This window comes from Phycodurus eques, chromosome 2 (genome assembly GCF_024500275.1).
Source record: "Phycodurus eques isolate BA_2022a chromosome 2, UOR_Pequ_1.1, whole genome shotgun sequence".
NCBI classification, from domain to species: Eukaryota; Metazoa; Chordata; class Actinopteri; order Syngnathiformes; family Syngnathidae; genus Phycodurus; species Phycodurus eques.
In genome coordinates, this window is record NC_084526.1 from 37165512 (window position 1) to 37187431 (window position 21920).

At 40.7% G+C, this 21920-nt stretch overlaps 1 protein-coding gene across 3 annotated transcripts in view; it reads right to left on the reverse strand.

Annotated features, from left to right (window-relative positions):
* The window catches only part of si:ch211-71n6.4 (USP6 N-terminal-like protein), a 73059-nt gene that overhangs the window by 2038 nt on the left and 49101 nt on the right, over positions 1 to 21920 (reverse strand). For 2 of the 3 annotated variants that reach the window (XM_061670554.1, XM_061670553.1), the window contains exons 2-13: positions 21049 to 21122; positions 15306 to 15391; positions 15174 to 15213; positions 14692 to 14772; positions 14180 to 14287; positions 13277 to 13386; positions 9999 to 10047; positions 3926 to 4046; positions 3599 to 3693; positions 3425 to 3490; positions 2642 to 2741; positions 198 to 350 (exon numbers count right to left, since the gene is read on the reverse strand). In XM_061670554.1, coding sequence (XP_061526538.1) covers positions 198 to 350; positions 2642 to 2741; positions 3425 to 3490; positions 3599 to 3693; positions 3926 to 4046; positions 9999 to 10047; positions 13277 to 13386; positions 14180 to 14287; positions 14692 to 14772; positions 15174 to 15213; positions 15306 to 15391; positions 21049 to 21114 — 1075 coding nt within the window. In that variant the 5' untranslated portion in view covers positions 21115 to 21122. Of the gene's footprint in view, positions 1 to 197; positions 351 to 2641; positions 2742 to 3424; positions 3491 to 3598; positions 3694 to 3925; positions 4047 to 9998; positions 10048 to 13276; positions 13387 to 14179; positions 14288 to 14691; positions 14773 to 15173; positions 15214 to 15305; positions 15392 to 17449; positions 17669 to 21048; positions 21123 to 21920 lie in introns of those variants that run through there. The other variant, XM_061670555.1, reaches the window with a different exon arrangement.

Below are 21920 nucleotides of genomic sequence, written 5' to 3' on the forward strand. Positions count from 1 at the left end.
CTGGTTAGAACTAAAAAAAAAAAAAAAAAAAAAAAAGTTTCAGGTCGAATATGTGTTGCCTCAGGTCTTTCTGTGTAGAGCTTGCATGACAGCTTCGTTTGAGTAGGTTAATGACATGCTGTAATGCTCAGTGCATACGTTGTTGCTGCACTAAAACAAGACAGAATCAGTCAGCATTGAGTTGAGCAGTTATGTACCTGGTTGAGGAAGATCCAGCTTCATCTTCCGTAATTCAATCATAGAGGCCTGCAGCTGTTCAATGACTATGTCGTCGCTGTAAAAAAAGGTCTGAGCAATTCCGTCCAGCAGGAACTCTCGGAGCTCCTCCAAAGACATCTTCAAGAGACGCTCTGTGCAAATATACACACGTAGGATTATGTGAAGTTTATTCATACAAAACACAAATGGTTTATACTTATCAAATGCGATAACTTTGCATTTGTTTCAGACTCCTTTTAAATTGATAAGCCCAGAAAAAAAAATTCTCTGCTCCAGTTCACCTTAGCTTTACAAAAAAGATTTAGTTAAAAGTCATTTGCCACTTAACAGTTTGAGCTGACTCTGTCTCTATTTTCAGATAAAACACTTGAACACTTTAACATTGTAAAGACTGTCTGAAAATAAATTCCTTGGAGTAATAATTGCTGATAAACTACGTTGGAAGTCTCATGTATGTAACATGAAATCCAACATGTCAAAAACCATAGTTATTCTTCATAAAACCAAGGATGTCTTGAATAAGAAGTCATTATACACACTGTACACTCTTACTGCCAAATATGATTTATGTGTGGAAATATGGGGCAACGCGTGTAAAACCAACACTCACCCAACCTTTAAGCGACAAAAAAGCCATCAATTATTTAAACTAGTTCACCAATCAAACGACACAAGAAAGTCACATGAACACACACAGCGTCTTCCATTGGGCTTCCCGTGCATATGTTAACACTAGATAAGCCTGCCCCGCTGACTGTCATGCGTATGTGCCGGCCATGCTGGAAAGGTCATCGTCACCATGAAGGCAACGGCACGCTACTCTTGTTTACATTTAGACGACCAACAACAAAAAGCTTTCATGTATTGTAGTATTTGTCTGGCACCGTCTGGCCAAACGTGGATATTTCAGCTCACTTATAACTTTAGAAAACACCATGCAGTAAATTGCAGATTATGTTGTTGTAGTTTTGACTGTGCATACACACGCACACACACACAACATCAGAATTTGTACATTCACTTTTATTTAATTATTTTTTAAAAAATGTTTTAATTGATGTTCTTGCTGTGGTAAAAAAAAAGAAGTTACTCACTATTTACTCAGTACTTGAGTAATAATTTCACTGTGTACCCTTTACTCTTATGTAATTTTTTGCAGGACTACTATTTACTTTTACTTGAGTTACATTATTGTCAAGTAACAGTACTCTTACTTGATTACAACATTTTTTGAGTACAACATTTGGCTACTCTACCGCCCTCTGGAGCGGACATCCTCTATTGCTACTCTTATGTTTAAGCAACATTTTTGCTCATCAGATCAGCCAGTGTCGTATTTGTTGCACTAGTCTTTTGCATTTTCGCGTTGAGGTGCTGCGGGTCATGGTTCTGGTTGGGGTCCCAGCAGAACTGCGAAACACACGTAACATCTGCGACAAGATTTGATCCGCTAGTACATCTTGTATTAATTCGGAAACGCGCCTACAATTATCAAATTAGTTTACGGATGTTAATGTTAAATGTATTAATCGACGGAGCGATGTTAAGGATTATATCACAACACTGAATGAATTAACATCAAATTCAGAAATGGCCAATAAAAACAGAAAAATATTGTACTTAATATTTTCCTGGAGGATACATTTGGGATTAGCCTTTGAAGTTGGTAATAGTGAAAAATGAATGATTTTTGTCATTCCTTTTCCAGAATGAGAGTGCTTAAAGAGGGGGATGCTATTCTTAAATTTGAACATCAACATGGACTTCAACGGTGAAAATAAGTTTTTCTGCGTGATTCTTTTTTCGCCTTATTGTACTCTTCAGTCTTCCAGATTGCTTATGTAAAAAATAAAAAAAATATACAAAATAAAATGGGATCCCCCCCCAGACCCCCCCTAAAATGTTTTTTTTATTTGTCACCTTTGTCATGCCTTTGGTGTTTGCATGTCTGTAATAATGAAGCTTGGCTATGTTAGCGTGACTGTTGTGATTCACTTACATGGAACTGTTATTTTTGAATACCTAGAATATATTGGACTGCATATGAATGGCTTCTAATTTCATTATTATCATTAAAGTCAAATCTGTACTCAGGTTACAATGTGATTACAACTTTCTTCCTAAACTCCATCACATCTTCATTTTGTGATAATAATCAAAACTAATCCTGGTGATTGGCTGCTACAGTATGCGCAATCAAATGTGAAGCTTTTTTACTGAATGTTTATTATGCTGCTTTATTTGGCTAATAATATCTCAATTCGTCATACTGTTAATTAGTTAAAGATGTACCATAGTAAGGCGTTTTCTTAAAATACTGTAGTTAGAGAAATAAATAAGAGGTGAAGATAAAATAATCAGCTACATTTAAGAGTGTGGTAAAATGCTGACAATAATAATGGCAAGCTGTTTGACATCTTACTCTTGTGTATCTTCAAGATGGCGTAAGACATGGCGGTGAGGAGCCTCTCTCCCTCCAGGATGAAAACATCCCATAGACGAAGGGTCAAAGTAAACGGTGTCTGCAAAAATCACATCATCACTAAGGGTTATTGAATTTGTGGGTTCTCCTTCTGGCCAAAATCAGGCGATTTCTTTGGTTTTGCTTCAAACCTCAGAGGCCCGCAGACTCAATCTAAGCAGAGAGACGACTCAGTGGGAAAGAGAAGTGCTGACAGTGGCCCAACGGTGCCAAACCACCACCACAGGATTCTGGGCCTAAATTGGTTTGGGCTAGTTGAACAGTTCATATTGCTTATGATGCAATATTCCAGAGATAAAAAAAAAAACTAATCACTGGGGTTTTGCTGAAAGGATACCACCTTTTTAAAAGCTACTCTGACTACGGATTTGCAATGGACCACTGGAAAATGTACACTTAGCAATTAATAGGTGAAAAGTGCCAGATGTCTCACTATCTCTGTTCTTGTTCAGAATCAGAATTAATTCAACTAAAGGTATTTGATGGGCTTGAGGTCAAGTTTTGCTGTCATGCTGGAACAGAAAAAGGCCTTGCCCAAACTGTTCCCACAATGATGTAAGCATCAAATTGTCCAAAACATCTTGAAGAATTAAAAAAGACTCAAGTATTAAGATTATGGGGAGGAAAAAGGGTCGAGACAAACTCTTGTTTGATGAATTAATGAGTTAATAAGCTCGTCTGGATAATTTCTTCACTATAACGTATTTTGGTCAGTTTACTCACCCTGTCAATGAAACATTGTAAGAACCATTTAGTACTGTAAATTCCTGCAGACATCTGTTCCTTATCCTGCAGAGAAACACCCGAATGTTAAACCAGTAATCTTATCATTTATAGCATGGAAACATTGTACACTCCACTGTGTCTGTACTGTTACATAACACTCTCACATCTCACCATATGTTTCTTTAGTTTGGGAATCAGTTTGGAAATGATCTGATCATGATGTGCCTGGAATCGCTGAAGTTTGGGGAACCCGGGAACAAAAAATCCTTGACGAAGAGGGTAATGGGGATGGGGTGAGTTGTGGGTAAGGCAAGACAGTAGAGAAACCGTTTAATTACATCCAACCATATTTGAAAGAGCAATAGCAGCACACCCGGCAGGAAGTTGCACTGCCCTGCACACCTCAAGAGCAACATACAACAGACTTCAAAATTACTATTTCCTATTATTCTTGGGAGCACATCACAAAACGCATGCGTCGTCAAAACATCGTCTCACCATGCATGGCGTGTTTCTGGTTGGTCAGCAACTGTGTCAGAGCCCAGAAGGCATCTTCCTCATTCATGTACATGAGCAGCAGTGCAGCGATCTGACTCATGCCCTGGCAATAGCTCACTTCCTGCAGACCAGAGGACAAAGTGAAAACAATTACATAGTGGGGTTTCCACAGCTTTTGGCTCATGACAAGCCTGATGGTGCAGCACAGCTTCAGGATGACCAAATCCAACATGTTTTTGTGGCATTGCGCACAGTAGTTGCAGCCAACAGCTGAAGTGAACCTAATTTCAAACATCCCCTCTCCTTCCTTGCTTACACTTTCCAACATGTGTTACTAATTTACACTATACAGGAATGGCATCATAACAATGCTTACAAACCCTCCTTAATAATAATAATAATAAAATAACTAGAGAATGAAATGTCTGGAGAAATGAACAATGAACTGAAACTCATAATTCAGTCTTTCTTCTTCTTCTTCTTTTCCTTTCGGCTTGTCCCGTTGTCCCGTGTCATCCTTTTCCATCTCCTGCATCCTCCTCTCTAACACCAACTGCCCTCACTACATCCATCAACCTTCTCGTTGGTCTTCCTCGAGCTCTCTTGCCTGGCAGCTCCATCCTCATCACCCTTCTACCAATATACTCACTGTCTCTCCTCTGGATGTGTCCAAACCATCGAAGTCTGCTCTCTCTAACTTTGTCTCCAAAACATCTAACCTTGGCTGTCCCTCTGATGAGCTCATTTCTAATTTTATCCAACCTGGTCACTCCTAGAGAGAACCTCAACATCTTCATTTCTGACACCTCCAGCTCTGGTTCCTGTTGTCTCTTCAGTGCCACTGTCTCTACTCCGTACATCATCTCACAACTGTCTTATAAACTTTGCCCTTCATCCTAGCAGAGACACTTCTGTCACATAACACACGTGACACATTGCACCACCCGTTCCAACCTGGTTGGACTCGTTTCTTCACTTCCTGACCACACTCACCATTGCTCTGGAGTGTTTAAAGTCATCCACCCTCGCTATCTCTTCTCCCTGTAGCCTCACTCTTCCCCCTCCACGTCTCTCATTAATGCACATATATTCTGTTTTACTTCAGCTAATCTTCATTCCTCTCCTTTCCAGTGCATCCCTCCAGCTTTCTAACTGTTCCTCTACCTGCTCCCTGCTTTCACTATAGATCGCGATGTCATCTGCAAGCATCATGGTCCACGGGGACTCAAGTCTAACCTTATCTGTCAGCCTATCCATCCACACTGCAAACAGGAAGGGGCTTAGGGCTGATCCCTGATGCCGTCCCACCTCCACCTTAAAGTCCTCTGTCACACCTCACCACAGTTCTGCTGCCCTCATACATGTCCTGTACTATTCTAACATACTTCTCTGCCACTCCAGACTTCCGTATGCAGTACCACAGTTCCTCTCTGGGTACTCTGTCATAGGCTTTCTCTAGATCCACAGAGACACAATGCAGCTCCTTCTGACCTTCTCTGTACCTCTCCATCAGCACCCTCAAGGCAAATAATGCATCTGTGGTACTCTTTCTAGGCATGAAACCATACCATTACTCGCAAATACTAATTTCTGTCCTGAGTCTAGCCTCCACTACTCTTTCCCATGACTTCATTGTGTGGCTCATCAACTTTATTCCTCTACAGTTCCCACAGCTCTGCACATCACCCTTGTTCTTAAAATGGGCACCGGCACACGTTTCCTCCATTCCTCAGGCTTCTTCTCCGCTGCTTGATTTCTGTTGAACAAGGTGGTCAAAAATCTCCACAGCCACCTCTCCTAGATGCTTCCATACTTCCACAGGAATGTCATCAGGCCCAACTACCTTTCCATTTTCATCCTCTTTATTGCCATTCTATCTTCCCCCTTAATAATCATTGCTACTTCCTGGTCCACCACACTTGCCTCTTCTACTCAACTTTCTCTCTGATTGTCCTCATTCATCAACTCCTCAAAGTATTCTTTCCATCTATCCAGCACACTATTGGCACAAGTCAAAACATTTCCATCTCTATCCTTAATCACCCTAACCTGCTGCACATCCTTCCCATTTCTTCCCAGATCCTTTTCTCCTTCTTCATTGTCCAACCTGGCATACATGTCATCATATGCCTCTTGTTTGGCCTTTTCCACCACCACCTTAGCCCTATGTTGCATCTCCATGTATTCCTTTCTCCTCTCCTCAGTCCTTTCAGTGTCCCACTTCTTAGCGAACCTCTTTCCATGTATGAATTCCAGGACTTTGAGGTTCCACCACCAAGTCTCCTTCTCCATTTTCCTATCAGAAGATACACCAAGTACGCTCCTGCCTGTTTCTCTGATCACCTTGGCTGTAGTGGTCCAGTCTTCTGGAAGGTCCTCCTGTCCACCAAGAGCCTGTCTCACCTCTTCCCAAAAAGCTGCACAACACTCGTCCTGTGTCAGCTTCCACCACATGGTTCGCTGCTCTGCTTTTGTCTTCTTAATCTTCCTCCCCACCACCAGAGTCATCTTACACACCACCATCCGATGCTGTCAAGCCCCACTCTCCCCTACCACTACCTTACAGTCAGTAATGTCTTTCAGATTACATCGTCTGCACAAGATGTAATCCACCTGCGTACTTCTACCGCCGCTCTTGTAGGTCACCCTATGTTCCTGCCTCTCCTGGAAGTGTTCACTCCAGCCATTTCTATCCTTTTTGCAAAGTCTACCACCATCTGTCCCTCGAGGTTCCTTACCTGGAGGCCGAACATACCCATCACTTCTTCATCACCCCTATTTCCTTCAACAACATGTCCATTACAAGCTGCGCCAATCACGACTCTCTCTCTGTCTTGGATGCTCAGAACTACTTCGTCCAGCACCTTCCAGAATTTCTCTTTCACCCCTAGGTTACATCCTACCTGTGGGGCATAGTCACTAATCACATTATACATAACACCCTCAATTTCAAGTTTCAGCCTCATCACTCGATCTGATACTCTTTTCACCTCCAAGACATTCTTAGCTAACTCTTTTTTTAAAATAACGCCGACTCCATTTCTCTTCCCATCTACACCATGGTAAAATAATTTAAACCCTGCCCCTAAACTTCTAGCCTTACTGCCTTTCCACCTGGTCTCCTGGACACACAATATATCAACCTTTCTCCTAATCATCATGTCAACCAACTCCCGAAATTTTTCTGTCATAGGCCCAACATTCAAAGTCCCCACATTCAGTTCCAGACTCTGTGCTTTCTTCTCTCTCTGTCGAAGAACCCGTTTTCCACCTCTTCTTCTTCTTCGACTTTGACCCACGGGAGCTGAATTTCCAACGGCGCCCTGCAGGTTTACAGAGCCGGTGGCGGACGTTGTTAACCCGGGCCACGACCGATCCGGTATGAAATTCTTTGGATGAACGCTCATATTTGTTTGGCAAAGTTTTAATACGGGTGCCCTTCCTGACGCAACTCTTTGCATTCATCCGAGCTGAGGACCGGCCTACAGTTTCCACTGACTTGTGCCCCACGTAGGGCTGCATTTGAAACTCATAATTCTTTGAATTGTTAAAATGTACAATGTGAGACTTTGAGTTGGAATGGTATGGATTAGGCTTTACACGATCAGGATTTTTGGGGCCGATCATCAATCACAATCAGCGAGTTTAAAAATACGATAACCGATCACCGATCAGATCACAAGATGGAGCAATGTGTAGATTTAAATGACTTATTCATTTACTTTATATACTTGTGTACTGTATACTGAGTATCTTCAAAAGTATTCTCTAGTCCAGTGATTCCCAACCAGTGTGCCGTGGCACATCACTAATGTGCCATGAGCGATCATCAGGTGTGCCGTGGGAAATTATAAGATTTTCCTTAACTGCTCAAGAAATAATGTATCTTTGTTCCTCTATTTATGCCAGTGAGGCATAGTGACAGACAGAACAAATAAATGCTCGTCTATTAAATGGCAGAAAGTACATACAGTAATTACTGTGTATCTACTTTTTGCGAAATTTTTGTTTCTTGGCGTGCCATGAGATTTTTCAATTGTAAAATATGTGCCTTCACTCCATAAAGGTTGGAAATCACTCCTCTAGTCAGGTTATGTATTCTAATCAGTCAGGTCAAACCAACATGACAACATGACAGAAATAATGGGTGTTAACTTACTGTAATTGAATTACTTTATTGAAATTAAATTACTTCACACATACCAAAACTTTATAGCATGATTCGACGTAACGCCGGCATGTTTACGTACAACCGTTAGTGGTACCACTAGCTTGCTAGGCTACATAACATTTTGTTCCCTGCTTCCGTATCGTATTAAAAGTACCTGAACATACCTCAAGTAATCCTTAAACGAACGTCGTCTCCCGCGCACCGGTGACCACCACCACACGGTTTTCCCCATTTTGTTCTTACAATACACGCGGCGCGATGTCATTGCCACGGTAACGAGTGTATCCGGCCGCGCTTGAGTTGACGATAAAGCCCCGTGATCGTAAAAGACAGGATGCGAAGATTTTATTGCAGTAGTCTTACATAGTACAATCATGTAAAACCAAATTTGTCTTGTAGTCTAATCCACGCATTACATGTCTGTCTCAGACGTGTTGTATAAAAAAATAACTTTATTCGCTGTCAGATATTTACAGTAGTACATCAAAAGAGACGTGACAAGGCTAAAAATAAACTAGCTTTTGTATTCAAATATACTGTACACGATGGCGACGCGGAGTAAATTAAATTAGGATGGTGAATTATGACAAAGCCAATCAGTCGATCATCATAAAATACAAATTATCGGCCGCAGAGCCGATAAAATTATGAATGGTGAATTATGACATTAAAGCCGATCAGTCGATCAGCATAAAAAACTAATTATCGATACAGATGAAGCCGATCTAGTCTAGTATCTAAAGTCTAGTATGGATTGATGAAGAAATGTGACAGGAGGTAAAATACCTTGTAATTTGAAAATTTAATTGTGAAAATGTGGGATAGAATAACATTTACTGTGTATAATTTACTCTATCAATTTTCTCTGTTCATCCATCCATCCATTTTCTGAACAGCTTCTCCTCACAAGGGTCACAGGCGTGCTGGAGCCTATCCCAGCTATCATCGGGCAGGAAGCGGGGTACACCCTGAACTGGTTGCCAGCCAATCGCAGGGCACATATAAACAAACAACCATTGCACTCACATTCACACCTATGGGTAATTTAGAGTTGTCAATTAACCTACCATGCATGTTTTTGGGATGTGGGAGGAAACCGGAGTGCCCGGAGAAAACCCATGCAGGCACGGGGAGAACATGCAAACTCCACACAGGCAGGGCCAGGGATTGAACCCTGGTCCTCAGAACTGTGAGGCAAACGCTCTAACCAGTCGTTCACCGTGCTGCCTTTCTCTGTTCATCAAGCTAAATTTTCACATTTCTTGACATCCCTTATAGGTCCATTACTCCTTCAGCCAGCCCCTTTACTGTATACCACCCGACAGCCTTCCAGAAAAAGAGTGGTTATAAAAAAAGAGACTTTTTTTCATTGAAGACTTCAAACATTTATGTGTACAACCATGGCTATACAGTCTGGGTGCACATTTTTCTTCTCTGTGTTTTAAAGACCTCCAAAGCATGTGGCTAAAGTTTCCACTGTAAATGAACGTTAAAAACATAATAAACCTGCTTTTCTTTTATAAAAATAAATCAATTTAATTATTTTAAAAATAAACATAACTGTAAACAGCCCACTGTAAATTTTTATTATGAATTAAACATTCTCAGGTCAGCAAAATAATGTAAACACTATAATAATGAAATATTGAATAATGTGTAGCACCTTCATTGTTTTTTAGGAAAGTGCAACATCAAGTTTGTCTTATGTGGTGATATACTTTTGTCATGTATCTCGTCATTTTCGGGTTACATACAATTTCAGTGTGTGTCTAATAATCCCACTCAGGAAATACTGTCGATATGAAATTCATAGAGATTTTAATCATTTTATTTCAAGTTTAATGAGTTCAAATTCTACATGAGTGGTTTTTGTGATGTATAGTAGGCAAAGCTGCCACTTACTGTGTTGTAGGCTGAATATGCTGACAGAACATTGAAGAGAGACTGCTGTCTGTAAAAAAAAGGAAGACAAGTGCAAAGGAAGAATCGGGATAGAAAAATGTCAGTTACCAGTACTTTTACCTTGTATTGTTCTGTGCACATAAGTTTGTGCCCATTGCCTGGAAGCCAAAACTGCACACCTAAATTATGTGTGTGTGTGTGTGTATATATATATATATATATATATATATATATATAATATATATATTAATAAAGAGATGTATAGATTTCTCAGATAAATTCACAATTTTGCTTTGTTTTACTCTGCCTTCTACTGCCAGGTCAGCATTGCAAATGAGAATCTGTTCTCAATTGTCTTACATGGATAAATCAATGCTAAATTTAAAAAAATGCTTTAAAGTGCAAACATATGGGAGGTTGACCACATCCCAGAAACATTGTGTTCAACCTCAAAAGACCGTGCAAGTCGGTAACCCATCCAAAAAAAAAAAGGAGCAAGGCAAAATGGCAAGATGAGCTCTCAGTAACAGCTACTGCTTTTCTTTGTACTTGTTTACTTTCAGGTACTTTGTAATTTCTGCTGTAGTCACAATCAGAAAAACCTCATGGCTGCAAACCATTGCTCCTTCTTTAGCACTTACTTCACTGTGGAATTCATTTTATTGCAGAACAGATGACATCTGTATCTGCAATATAGAGATTCTAAACCATAAATTGGGACATCAGACTAACCCTCGCCGCCCAAACCTACAGTGAGGCGACCTTAATCGATTAACTACAAAGTGGCCACAGAATATTCCTTCAAGAATAGAAGACAAGCCTTCGCTCTCTAACAGTGCACTTTTATTATTTAAATGTACATTACACAGTTAAATACAGTGACTATTTGCTGCTCCTTATTTTCCAGTGCCTCTTCCAAATAGGGCTGCGATCTCTTACAATGACGGCACTTTGTTAGAGCACCAGATTCCACTCAAACCTGCTGTCCAAAACATAGCCTGCTTTTCGCTCTCCGTCTTAGTTCATGGTGAGGTTTCAAATGTACATGGTGACCACAAAAAAACAAACAAACAAAAAAAAACACTCCCTGATTTCATGATGGAATGGGACCGTGTTTTGGAGACAGATATTAAAAATGGAAAAAACGACTGGTTATTTGATTTTCGTTTTAAAATAGAAAAACCTGTCTGAAGCGAGTAAGGAAAAGTTGAATAAGGGATTGATTTTCAATTTTAAATTCTAAAACAAAAATAGAATATAACACGACACATTGGACTCACTCGAATGGTGACTGTAGAGACGTTTCTCCCGTTTGTTCTTTGCTCATTAATCCAACTCGGCCACCTCGCCTTGTTTCCACGTTAATTTTTTTTTTTCCCCCGTGGAAACTCAGCTTCATCTTCTTGACTTGGCGAAGCTCGTTTTCCTGCTTCCTCCACTTGCATTCTCTCGCAGCTGCGGCTGTTCGATTCCCACGTTCCTCCGCCTAACTAATAGCTTGCAGTTTAAACTGTGCTTCGTAAGCGTGTCTCTTCATAGGTGCCATTTTCGGGGGTCCTAAGCCAAACCGATGCACATACCGGAACTATATACCTACTGGGGGCGTGTCTTTAGCGTCCTCTGTCACGCACACCCTTCCCCCTTTAACGTCCGCCTTCCTCTATATAAGCAGCGTGTCGGCAGGAAATGCTCCCAGTCAGTCAAGCGGAGCGCTCATTAAAGTCACACGACAACATTTACACATTTTGGAACTCAGGGCACACATAAGGTGCGCCGCATTATAAGGCGCCCATGTCCATTTTGGAGAAAATGTATGACTTTTAAGTGCGCCTTGTGGTCGTGAAAATACGGTAAGTCAAATGAAGACAATATAATGTTCCATCTCCATCTCCACCACTAATTTGATTCATTCCACAACTGCTCCACAAAGATAATTGCGCCCCCTCGTTCTTTTTCATTGTTTTTTAACGGTTGGCATGTGCAGGTACCACGCTGTCACCCTAGCTAGCATGAGCACTGTTCTTGTCGGTGACAACTTCCGCCAATCCAAAACAAATATACAGGCCATTTTTCTATTTGTGTCCCATGCTATATTCTATTTTCATTTTAGAAATGAAATGTTTTTCTATTTAGTTTTTTTTATTTTAAAACGCAAATCAAATAGCCAATCGTTTTTTGTTTTTTTTATTATGTGTCTTCAAACGTTATATACAATTACCAAAAGAGTCACAGACCGCAATGATATCTAAACAAATTCAAATGAATTGGTAAATATGGAGTCCCTCGATGCCGTCTCAACTCCTGCTTCTTTACTTTTTATTTTTAGTCTATCAGACCTTGATACAATTTATGGCCTCTTCTTATTTGAGGAATGAACTGGTCAAGTTTAAATGTGTATACTTCTAATTTGACTGTTTCAACTGTTTTTATATGACTTTAAAAGCCCTTCTAGGGACAGGCATTGGAAATTAGCATTAGCTATAAATACTGTGATGCTGTACATTAGAGATTTGTTCCTCAATTCTCTGTTGTAGCATCGGTTCCTTTTCAAATAACGTTGAAATGAAAAGAAAATGAAAGTTACTGAGAGATGCTAATCAATTGGACGTTTTCACAACTACCTGCTGGTGGTGGCAACTATCTTTTTCTGCGAGATGACGCACTGCCATTGCTGTAAGGAGATTTCTCAATGAGCACCTGCCAAACAGATTGATGGGCTGTGCTGGATAAAACAATCAGGTGTTGTGTAAGTGGCCTGCAATCTCAGCGGACCTAATGGCTTGTGACGTCTTTCTTTCTAGATACAAGAGTTATGGACTCCCACTTCCTGCAACACTGGATGACCTGAAAGTTTGTACAACTGAAGTAGTACTCGGGATCACTCGGGATATGCTGCAGAGAGTGAATAGAGCTAGACACATTGAGTGCCTGTAATTCCACATAATAATAATAATAATAATAATAATAAAACTGCGTGAAATCATGCATCTAAAGCTAGTAAGTGTGAAAGAATATTACAATAAAGGTATATCTTTAAAATCAGGGAGTGTTTTTGTGGACACTGTACATTAAATCTGAATTCATGTGGCCTGGAAATGAAAAAGGTAACTGACCAGCAAATGTAACATAGAAAAATAAGTTATGATGATGGTCAAATTAAAAAGAAACGCAACAAATACGGCAGACTATTTACTTTAACATTTTGTGATGAGTTGTCTTTTTAGGTTATCCTTTTGTTGATTTATCTGTTTTTTAATTAAAGTAATTTTGATACTTACTTGACTCCAAAGCGATCCATGAACATGATATGATTGCGAAAGGTCCTGTTGATGTCAAGGTCAATCTGTTTGATCTCCGATGAGTACTGTTTTGCTTGCTCCTTCATTTTCTAGGATAACAAGCAGTTAGGACATTCCGGGTAGGTTAAAATACTCAAATGTTTACAAACTGTTCCATCACACCTTTTCAGCATAGACAACGGACATTGTATTGTCCAAATTGTTGCTAATTTATGACAAGCCTTAGACAAGCAAGTCCCTGACAAATAATGCTGGCATTGTGAATGAGTGATTTTGGAATCAGACTAAATCTTGTGCAAGCACTGCAAGCCCACAAATTCGTTGTCAACATCATTGGGAAAATGTTCATACCTGTATGTTTGTGATTCCATGTGACATGAATCAAGTAATGACACTGTACATGAATGCCACACCTCTAAGTTGTTCCAGTTTGATTATGCAAGAGCCAGTAATTCCTATAAAATGGTGAACAGCCTTGACTGCATCCTATTTAATTGTGACCTAAACATTAAGCATAATATTTACAGAAACAATACTGGCTTGAATATAGGCATCCACACAAATGAAATGTCCAAATATTTTCACAGTACAGCACCTATTGAATGTCTCTTATGGGGAACAGATAAATATTGATGAAACAAAAAAACACAGGTGTCCTTCTGGTGTTTACGATCTATTGATCCACTAAATTTTTTTTCTTGAACATATCAATGCCTATTTTTTTCCATCATTTTAAAAAGGTAAAAAGTTCTGCTGTTGCTTTCACTACTACAGTCATTGCCAACAATAAAGAAATATTTTTTTTCTCTTTTGTGGAGTGTATTACCAATATATAGACCGCACACGCACTCTTTTGCATATTCACATTATGATTACGTTTACCTCATATTTGCCCTCATTGTCCTTTTTAGTCTTCTCCACATCCAACATCAGAGACCAGACACGACCTCTAAGCTGCACAGGAATGCCTTTGTACACCCGTTTCACCATCTGACAGCATGAAGGTGAGGATCGTAAAAATATAGCAAATACAAAGCCAAAAGTTCTAGTGAGACATGAGTAACTTAATAACTGAACTGTCAATGTTTTGAAAGGGTCCACAGCAATAAAGTTAAGCAATCTTAACAGATGTACTGTATTAAGGGATCTGTGATTAGCTAAGATTATCAGACATGAGTAAATAACTGATGGATCATGTCAAAAATATCAAAAGAGAAACAACCTACTGATAATAGCACAAAGCATCTCTAAATAAACTATGTCTTACCATGATAATCAGCATTTAGCGCTAGTTTTTATGTATATTCAGTCTATAATGTGAGCCCATTGTCTTTCAGGCTTAGACATACTTTTCTCTCATCATTCCTCTTTTGGAGGTGTTCATTGCTTCTCACCCTGTCACTGGTTTTGTATTTATCCCACTTCTTTACCATCTTCAGCCATTTCTTTGCTCTCTCTACCTCCAGTTGCTTCACCTGTGAAAAAAACCCCAATAAAATAAGCAACTGAACATAAGGAATTACTTTTCCTGTTACTACTCAAACTGCCTTTCCCCAGTACATTTCCACAGCAGAGGGTTATAACAGTAAAGCTAGCTTTTAGTTGCAGACACAACTGACCAAAGAGCTACAGTATGTGCATGTTCACACACCCATTGCGGATTTGCACATTCAGATAATTCGATGGGTGGGGACATCGGTGCCAACTATCAACACAAAGCAGTGAGTCTCGGGGGTTAAACTTCACACATTCCTTACACACAGACGCCCTTCTGCCTCTGGTACCTGCCTCTGATACTATGTCAGAAGCCAGATATTTCACAGGGCGACTTCAACTTGATACATGATAACTTGCACAACCTTGCACACCATTGTACCTTTTCTTCATTTGCAGTTGGTGCAGGGAGCTCATCTTCACTGTGAAAAAAATAAATAGGAGGAAGAGATTATTTCAAACATGTAAGAGAAAGATATTACCTCAGCTAACAGACCATTAAAAATGGACTTACTGCATGAAGCCGAGGCGATCGATAACTTTATAGAGGTTGTAGTCAGCATCTTCCCATGGGTCAATCTCGACCCCACCCCGTCTGCCCTAGAGACACAAACATGCATACCTACAGGTTTATGTCATATATCAAACTAAGCCTGAAAAAAAATATATGTATAAAAGAGAGGTTTAATCGACGGGCATAGGTCGGTACACAGGCAGGCAATCCAAGAAATCCAAGAAAGGCAACAGTATCCAAAAACATGAGGCCAAGAGGCGAGGTCGATAATCGGAACAGGGTCAAGTCTTACTGTGAGTCTGTGACGTGGAAACAAGGACTGCTGGAACGCGACGACAAGGTACAACGAACTGGCCACGAGAGGGAACGAGACACGAGGTTAAATACAATAGGTAATTAGCGTGAACGAAGCACAGGTGGTGAAGATGCTCACAGGAGCAGGTGTGTGTGAAACAGGGGGGGAAGACAAAACCCGGAGCACACACCCATGACAAATATATATTTTGGTGTGCGTGTGTATATATATATATATATATATATATATATATATATATATATATATATATATCCATCCATCCATTTTCTGAGCCGCTTCTCCTCACTAGGGTCACGGGCATGCTGGAGCCTATCCCAGCTGTCATCGGGCAGGAGGCGGTGTACACCCTGAACTGGTTGCCAGCCAATCGCAGGGCACATAGAAACAGACAACCATTCGCACTCACAGTCATGCCTCTTTCTTTACCACGACAGACCGTTACCGAGTCTGCATAACTGCAGACACTGCACCGATCTGCCTGTCAATCTCCCGCTCCATTTTTCCCTAACAAGACCCCGAGATACTTGAACTCCTCCACTTGGAGCAGGATCTCCTCCCTGAGCCGGAGACGGGACTCCACCCTTTTCCAACTGAGGACCATGGTTTCAGGTCTCAGGTCTTTGGAGGTGCTGATTTTCATCCCAGCTGCTTCACACTCGGCTTTCCGGGCAAGGGAAAACTAGGTCCATTTATTTTTATCATCATAAGGGGTTATTTGAGCCGTGCTTTGTCTGATCCCTCACCTAGGACCTGTTCTACTATATTGTGGACTATGTAGTGAGCTCACAAATCTGATTCCATATCATAACAGTTTTGGACACTACGCGACGCTCAGTTAAAGATGTTACAGTTGTCACACAATAACAAAGTAGTAGGCTGTGGGTAAAAAAAAAAAAAAGATTGCTGCACAATATTAAAACAAACTGTTACTGTATGTTGCTATAAAAATCCCAACAATCGAAGCCTTGTTGAAAAGTTACATTAATACGAAAAATTCACTTCACTCCCACCGTCTGCGACGCATCTAGTCCTGCCATTCTTCTACTTCTTCTTCTCTGAATAGGCAATGCATTATGGTGAGTGACTCAGTGAGTGACCATCGGTTGGTCACTACGTTTTGCGATGCTTTGTGGGAAATTTTGAGTGCGCTACATATAGTGCTCTGAATTTGATCACTAAGCATTCGGACACTACTATAAAATGGCGTAACCACTGTACAGTGCAATATATAGTGGTTAGTGAGTGATTTCGGGCATTTCAGCCAAGGGCTTTACTATAGTAAATTACATTTACAATCGCTACTTTCAACATTAAATTGCCAAAATGAAACTATGTCAACTCTATTCACAAGCACTCTACAGGTCTGTCACACAGTGGATTTGTTTGTTTTGGTTTAAAATAAATAAATAAATAAATGAGTGCTGGCAACCTTAAAATAGCCATGTTGACTAATACCAGGATAAAAATGTGCCTTAATTTACCTCAAAAGGTTAATAAAGAACATACATGTAATATATACAGCAATACATATCACGTGAAGAAGCCAATGAAGCCATCCAAGTAAGACGTTGTGTCAGTCATATTTACAATGTTAATTTACATTTCTGTGCATCTGAGGCCTAATTTTCTGAAAAACAATAAAATAAAGGTCAAACACATTCTGTAAAAATGCAAAAAGGAATAGGGTTTTTCCTGCAATTATATTCTGATATTATGCAGTCAACACTCATGGTGGATGAATTAAAATATATTCATTTTTAGTTTTGTCAGGAGTATTTTTATGGCATTACAGATATCTAAGTGTCTGATGGTGTAGTGGTACATTCACCTGACTTTTGTGTGGGCAGCAGGGGTTCAGTTCCCACTCAGTGACGATGTGAATGTGAGTGCGAATGGTTCTCCGTGTCTATATGTGCCCTGTCACTGACAGGCGACCAGCTCAGGGTGTAGTCTGCCTTTCACTCGGAGTCAGCTGGGATAGGCTCCAGAGCCCCGCAACCCTGAGCAGGATAAGCGGTATCGAGAACGGATGGATGGATAGAAGTATCTATTGAGCAGGATGTATCAGAGGGAGACATGCAAAAGAAGGTTAGCAGTTAGTTTAGACGAACACAGTCACATGCTGTGAGCTTTATTTTGTTCCAGCTGTGCTCCAACTGGATACCTGCATTAGAATGTATTAATCTCTCTCACTGGGAATTTAGCCAGAAATCTGTGAAAGTCAATCAGTGTAAAGTGTGTCACAGCTGTTGCTATGGCTAGACAGAGCAGAGCCCTCCACCACACCCCCCTCACAAGTCAGACATTGAGCTAAATTTAACCTCACTCCCCATCTTTCATCTCTACATTAGCTTCTGTAAAACCACCAAGCACCCTGATGAGCAATCCAACTTTTTTTTTTTTTAAATAGTTACTAATTTATCTATTCATCTCTAAGTTTGTCTGTCTGTCTACTTACTGTATCTATCTATTTGTTCTGAAACAAATACGAGAGGATACTGTTGTCACTCTAGTATACTGAGGATAAAAATTAACATTGATGTGATTTATGGCTGATTGACCACTGTTCAGTTTGTTGAAACATTGCTGCAGGACCAGCATCATTTGAACACATAAAGAAGGTTGTTTTACCTCGTTGAATAGTCATATATAGCCTAATCATTTACTTTTTATCTGTTTCATATGTCATATTAAATAATACTCTTGGTCCTCATTCTCCCATCAGATGCACAACATATTATACAACTACTGTAAATTCCTTCTGGAGAAACAAATGCATCCACCTGCGCACGCCCACACTAGTTTGTTCTCTTCTCATCCAAGCGTCACAAGCGTCTCAATCATTGTTATGAATTCCATTTGGCGTTAAAAGCGACCCACTGCAATGTGATTGGCTGCCTGCTGCAACATAATTGACTGCTTCTTCCAGATAGGAGACGCTATTATCAACAACACCATTGCGTACATACAGATCACATATGCGCATCATAGACAGGCTAGTACGACATTGTGTCTGGCCAGTGGAGTGGCCACTACGTACCTACAGTATATTAACGCTGGCCCGCCACTTATTCATTTTAAATGGCAATTGTGAACTCATCTGGAGGCAGCAAGCTAGCTAGCCTGCACCTACCTTTTAAAGACCAGCAAGCCCGTAATCTCCTCCCGCTGCAAGTCACCTCCGGCTATTATTTTTTATACACAACATTATCATTATCAATGCTGCTACATTTGTCACAGGAATAAAACCGAAAGTGCCTGCTTAATTTGTCTCTTTTTCATTTCACTCATTATAACAAAAAGTGAAAAGGTTGTAATAACTTTGTTATGAAGCTATCAAAGCTAACAAATCTATCTATCTATCTATCTATCTATCTATCTATCTATCTATCTATCTATCTATCTATCTATCGATCGATCGATCGATCAATCGATCGATCGATCGATCTAAACCCTGTTTACAGCATAGACGTGCAAAGTTAAAAAGCCCAGACTCCTTCAAAGAGTATTGTATAGGAAGAAAATCCTTCCATCCATTTTCTGAGCCGCTTCTCCTCACAAGGGTCACGGGAGTGCGGGAGCCTATCCCAGCTATCATCGGGCAGGAGGCGGGGTACACCCTGAACTGGTTGCCAGCCAATCGCAGGGCACATACAAACAAACAACCATTCGCACTCACATTCAAACCGATGGGCAATTTAGGGTCTTCAATTAACCAACCACGCATGTTTTTGAGATGTGGGTGGAAACCAGAGTGCCCAGAGAAAACCCACCCAGGCACGGGGAGAACATGCAAACTCCACACAGGCGAACCCCGGTCTGCAGAACTGTAAGGCAGAGGGTCTAACCAGTCGGGCACCGTGCCGCCTAGGAAAACAAACTATCATTAAAATAAAGTGCAGTAATTGCAGTAATAATTATTTATACATGTTCTGTTTTGGACTATGATTTTAAATAGGTAAATTGATTTGTTTTGCTAGTAAATGATTAGAAAAAGAGTGTGAATAATCATAAACGATACTTTTGTATGGTGGTGGTACACTTATTCCAGTGTTTTTATTTGTATGTCAATCATTTGGTTGTGGTAACGCTAACAAATAAGTGGTTTTCCCAGGGGAAGAAGGTTAGGAGACCTCACTATAAAAGCTGGCCCCTTTGAGTTGAACAAATTATCAAATATACTCTCAGTAAAGCCTTTGTTTGTTTGTTTTTTAATTCCTTTGACCTGTTTTGTCTGCCACTGCTTGTTGCGGACAAACTTCTTGTACACAGCGGAATCTTTTGCAAATACGGTGGATGACCAGTTAGCAAATCTGCCTCACAGTATTAGGGATCCGGGTTAAAATCCGGCCTTCCTGTGTGGAGTTTGCATGTTCTCCCCGTGCCTGTGTGGGTTTTCGCCAGGTAGTCTGGTTTCATCCCACATTCCAAAAACATGCATGGTAGGTTAATTGAAGAGTAACTTGTCCGTAGGTGTGAATGTGTGTGCAAATGGTTGTTTGTCTATTTGTGCCCTGCCATTGGCTGGCAACTAGTTCAGGGTGTACCCCGTATCCCGCCCCAAGTCCGCTAAAATAGGTGGTAGCACACCCACAACTGGAATACCCAGGGTATTCCAGTTTCCTACCACATCCCAAGAACATGGTAGGTTGATTGAAGATTCTAAATTACCCATAGGTGTGAATGTGAGTACGAATGGTTTGTTTATATGTGCCCTGCGATTGGCTGGCGACCAGTTCAGGGTGTCCCCACCTCTTGGCCGAAGATGTCTGGGATAGGCTCCAGCAGCCCGCGGCCCTTATGAGGATAAATACTGAAGATGGATGGATGTACACCAGCTCAGGCTCTTTCCCTGCCAGAGAGGTGACATTCCATGTCTCTAGAGCCGGTTTTTGTTGCCGGGAATCGGATCGCCAAGGTCCCTGCCTTCGGCTGCCACCCAGCTCTATCCACACCCAATCCCCTTGGCCCCTCCCACAGGTGGTGAGCCCATGAGAGGGTGGACCCATGTTACCTCTTCGGGCTTTGCCAGGCCGGGCGCCATGGGTGCAGGCCCGGACAATAGGCGCTCTCCATCGAACCCCATCTCCAGGCCTGGCTCCAGAGGAAAACCACATCCATGTATTGTCATTGTCAAAGAGTGTTTTTGAGCATTCTTTTTCTGGTCCCCCACCTAGGACCTGTTTGCCCTGGGTGACCCTTCCAGAGGCATAAAGCCCCTAACAATTTAGCTCCAAGGATCATTGCGACACACAAATCCCTCCACCACAATGAGATGACGGCTCAAGGAAGGGTTCCACTGTAGTTTATCCATAACTTTAAAATGGTCTCAAGTGAAATACTATAGAAAATGTTGGGTTAGATCTGTATTTCATGTGAACCAAATACAGAATTTAATTTATGTTATGCTTTAAGGCATCGACTCACCGTAGCATATTTCAAAATGATGTCAGCTCTTTCCTCAGCTATTAATGTCTCAATGTCTTTCCTCATGTCAATATCTGTAAAGAAGAGAGCAAAATCAGTAAGAGACAGAAATAAAAAGCGAAAGCAAAACCTTAGAGTATTAGGCTCCATGTATTAAGAGAAAAAGCTCAAAAGCAATTATTCTATAACTGTCAATTTTGTCTTTCAGAGTAACTTAGGTGGTTTAAGGCGTTTAGCATTATTATTCTACATAATGTATTATGACTCACTAAACCAAAGAAAGGGCACCATGCCTATCATTTGAAAAGTGTTTCAGCTTTATCAGTGAACTAAATTTGGATCTACCAATTTTAACAGCACTTAAGACACCCAAGACCACATTTAAACAATCAAAAGCACTTTGGGCTCTTGAGTGTGTCAGTTTATTTCTAAGTAGAAACAAACATACCAGGGGAAAGACAAATTTCAAATACAAACTACAAGTTTTCCCCTTCGAAGCAATCCCTCGAGTCGAATCAATCCCCTAAGCATTCCCTGCCATGCCTTCATGCACTCCTGGAAGGATTCAGAACAATAAGAAGAGCCGATAATTGTTTTCTTGGCATAGAGTAGGGAATGGAACAGACAAGAAAAATGGGCTGCGAATTAACTGCGTTGTTGGTCCCCAGCAAAGAAAACAGCCATTCATAGCGTGATGTGATGCAGTGGCTCTGAAAGCTCAACATCTATGTGGGGCCCACTTTCCCGATCAAACAAATCCCAGCCACAACCAAATGGATCATGCAAAATCATCCCCAAACAATAGAATCAGGGTATTAACCCTGCTTAATCTGCATTCTGTGTGCAGCTTTCCATTTATGGCAGTACCATCA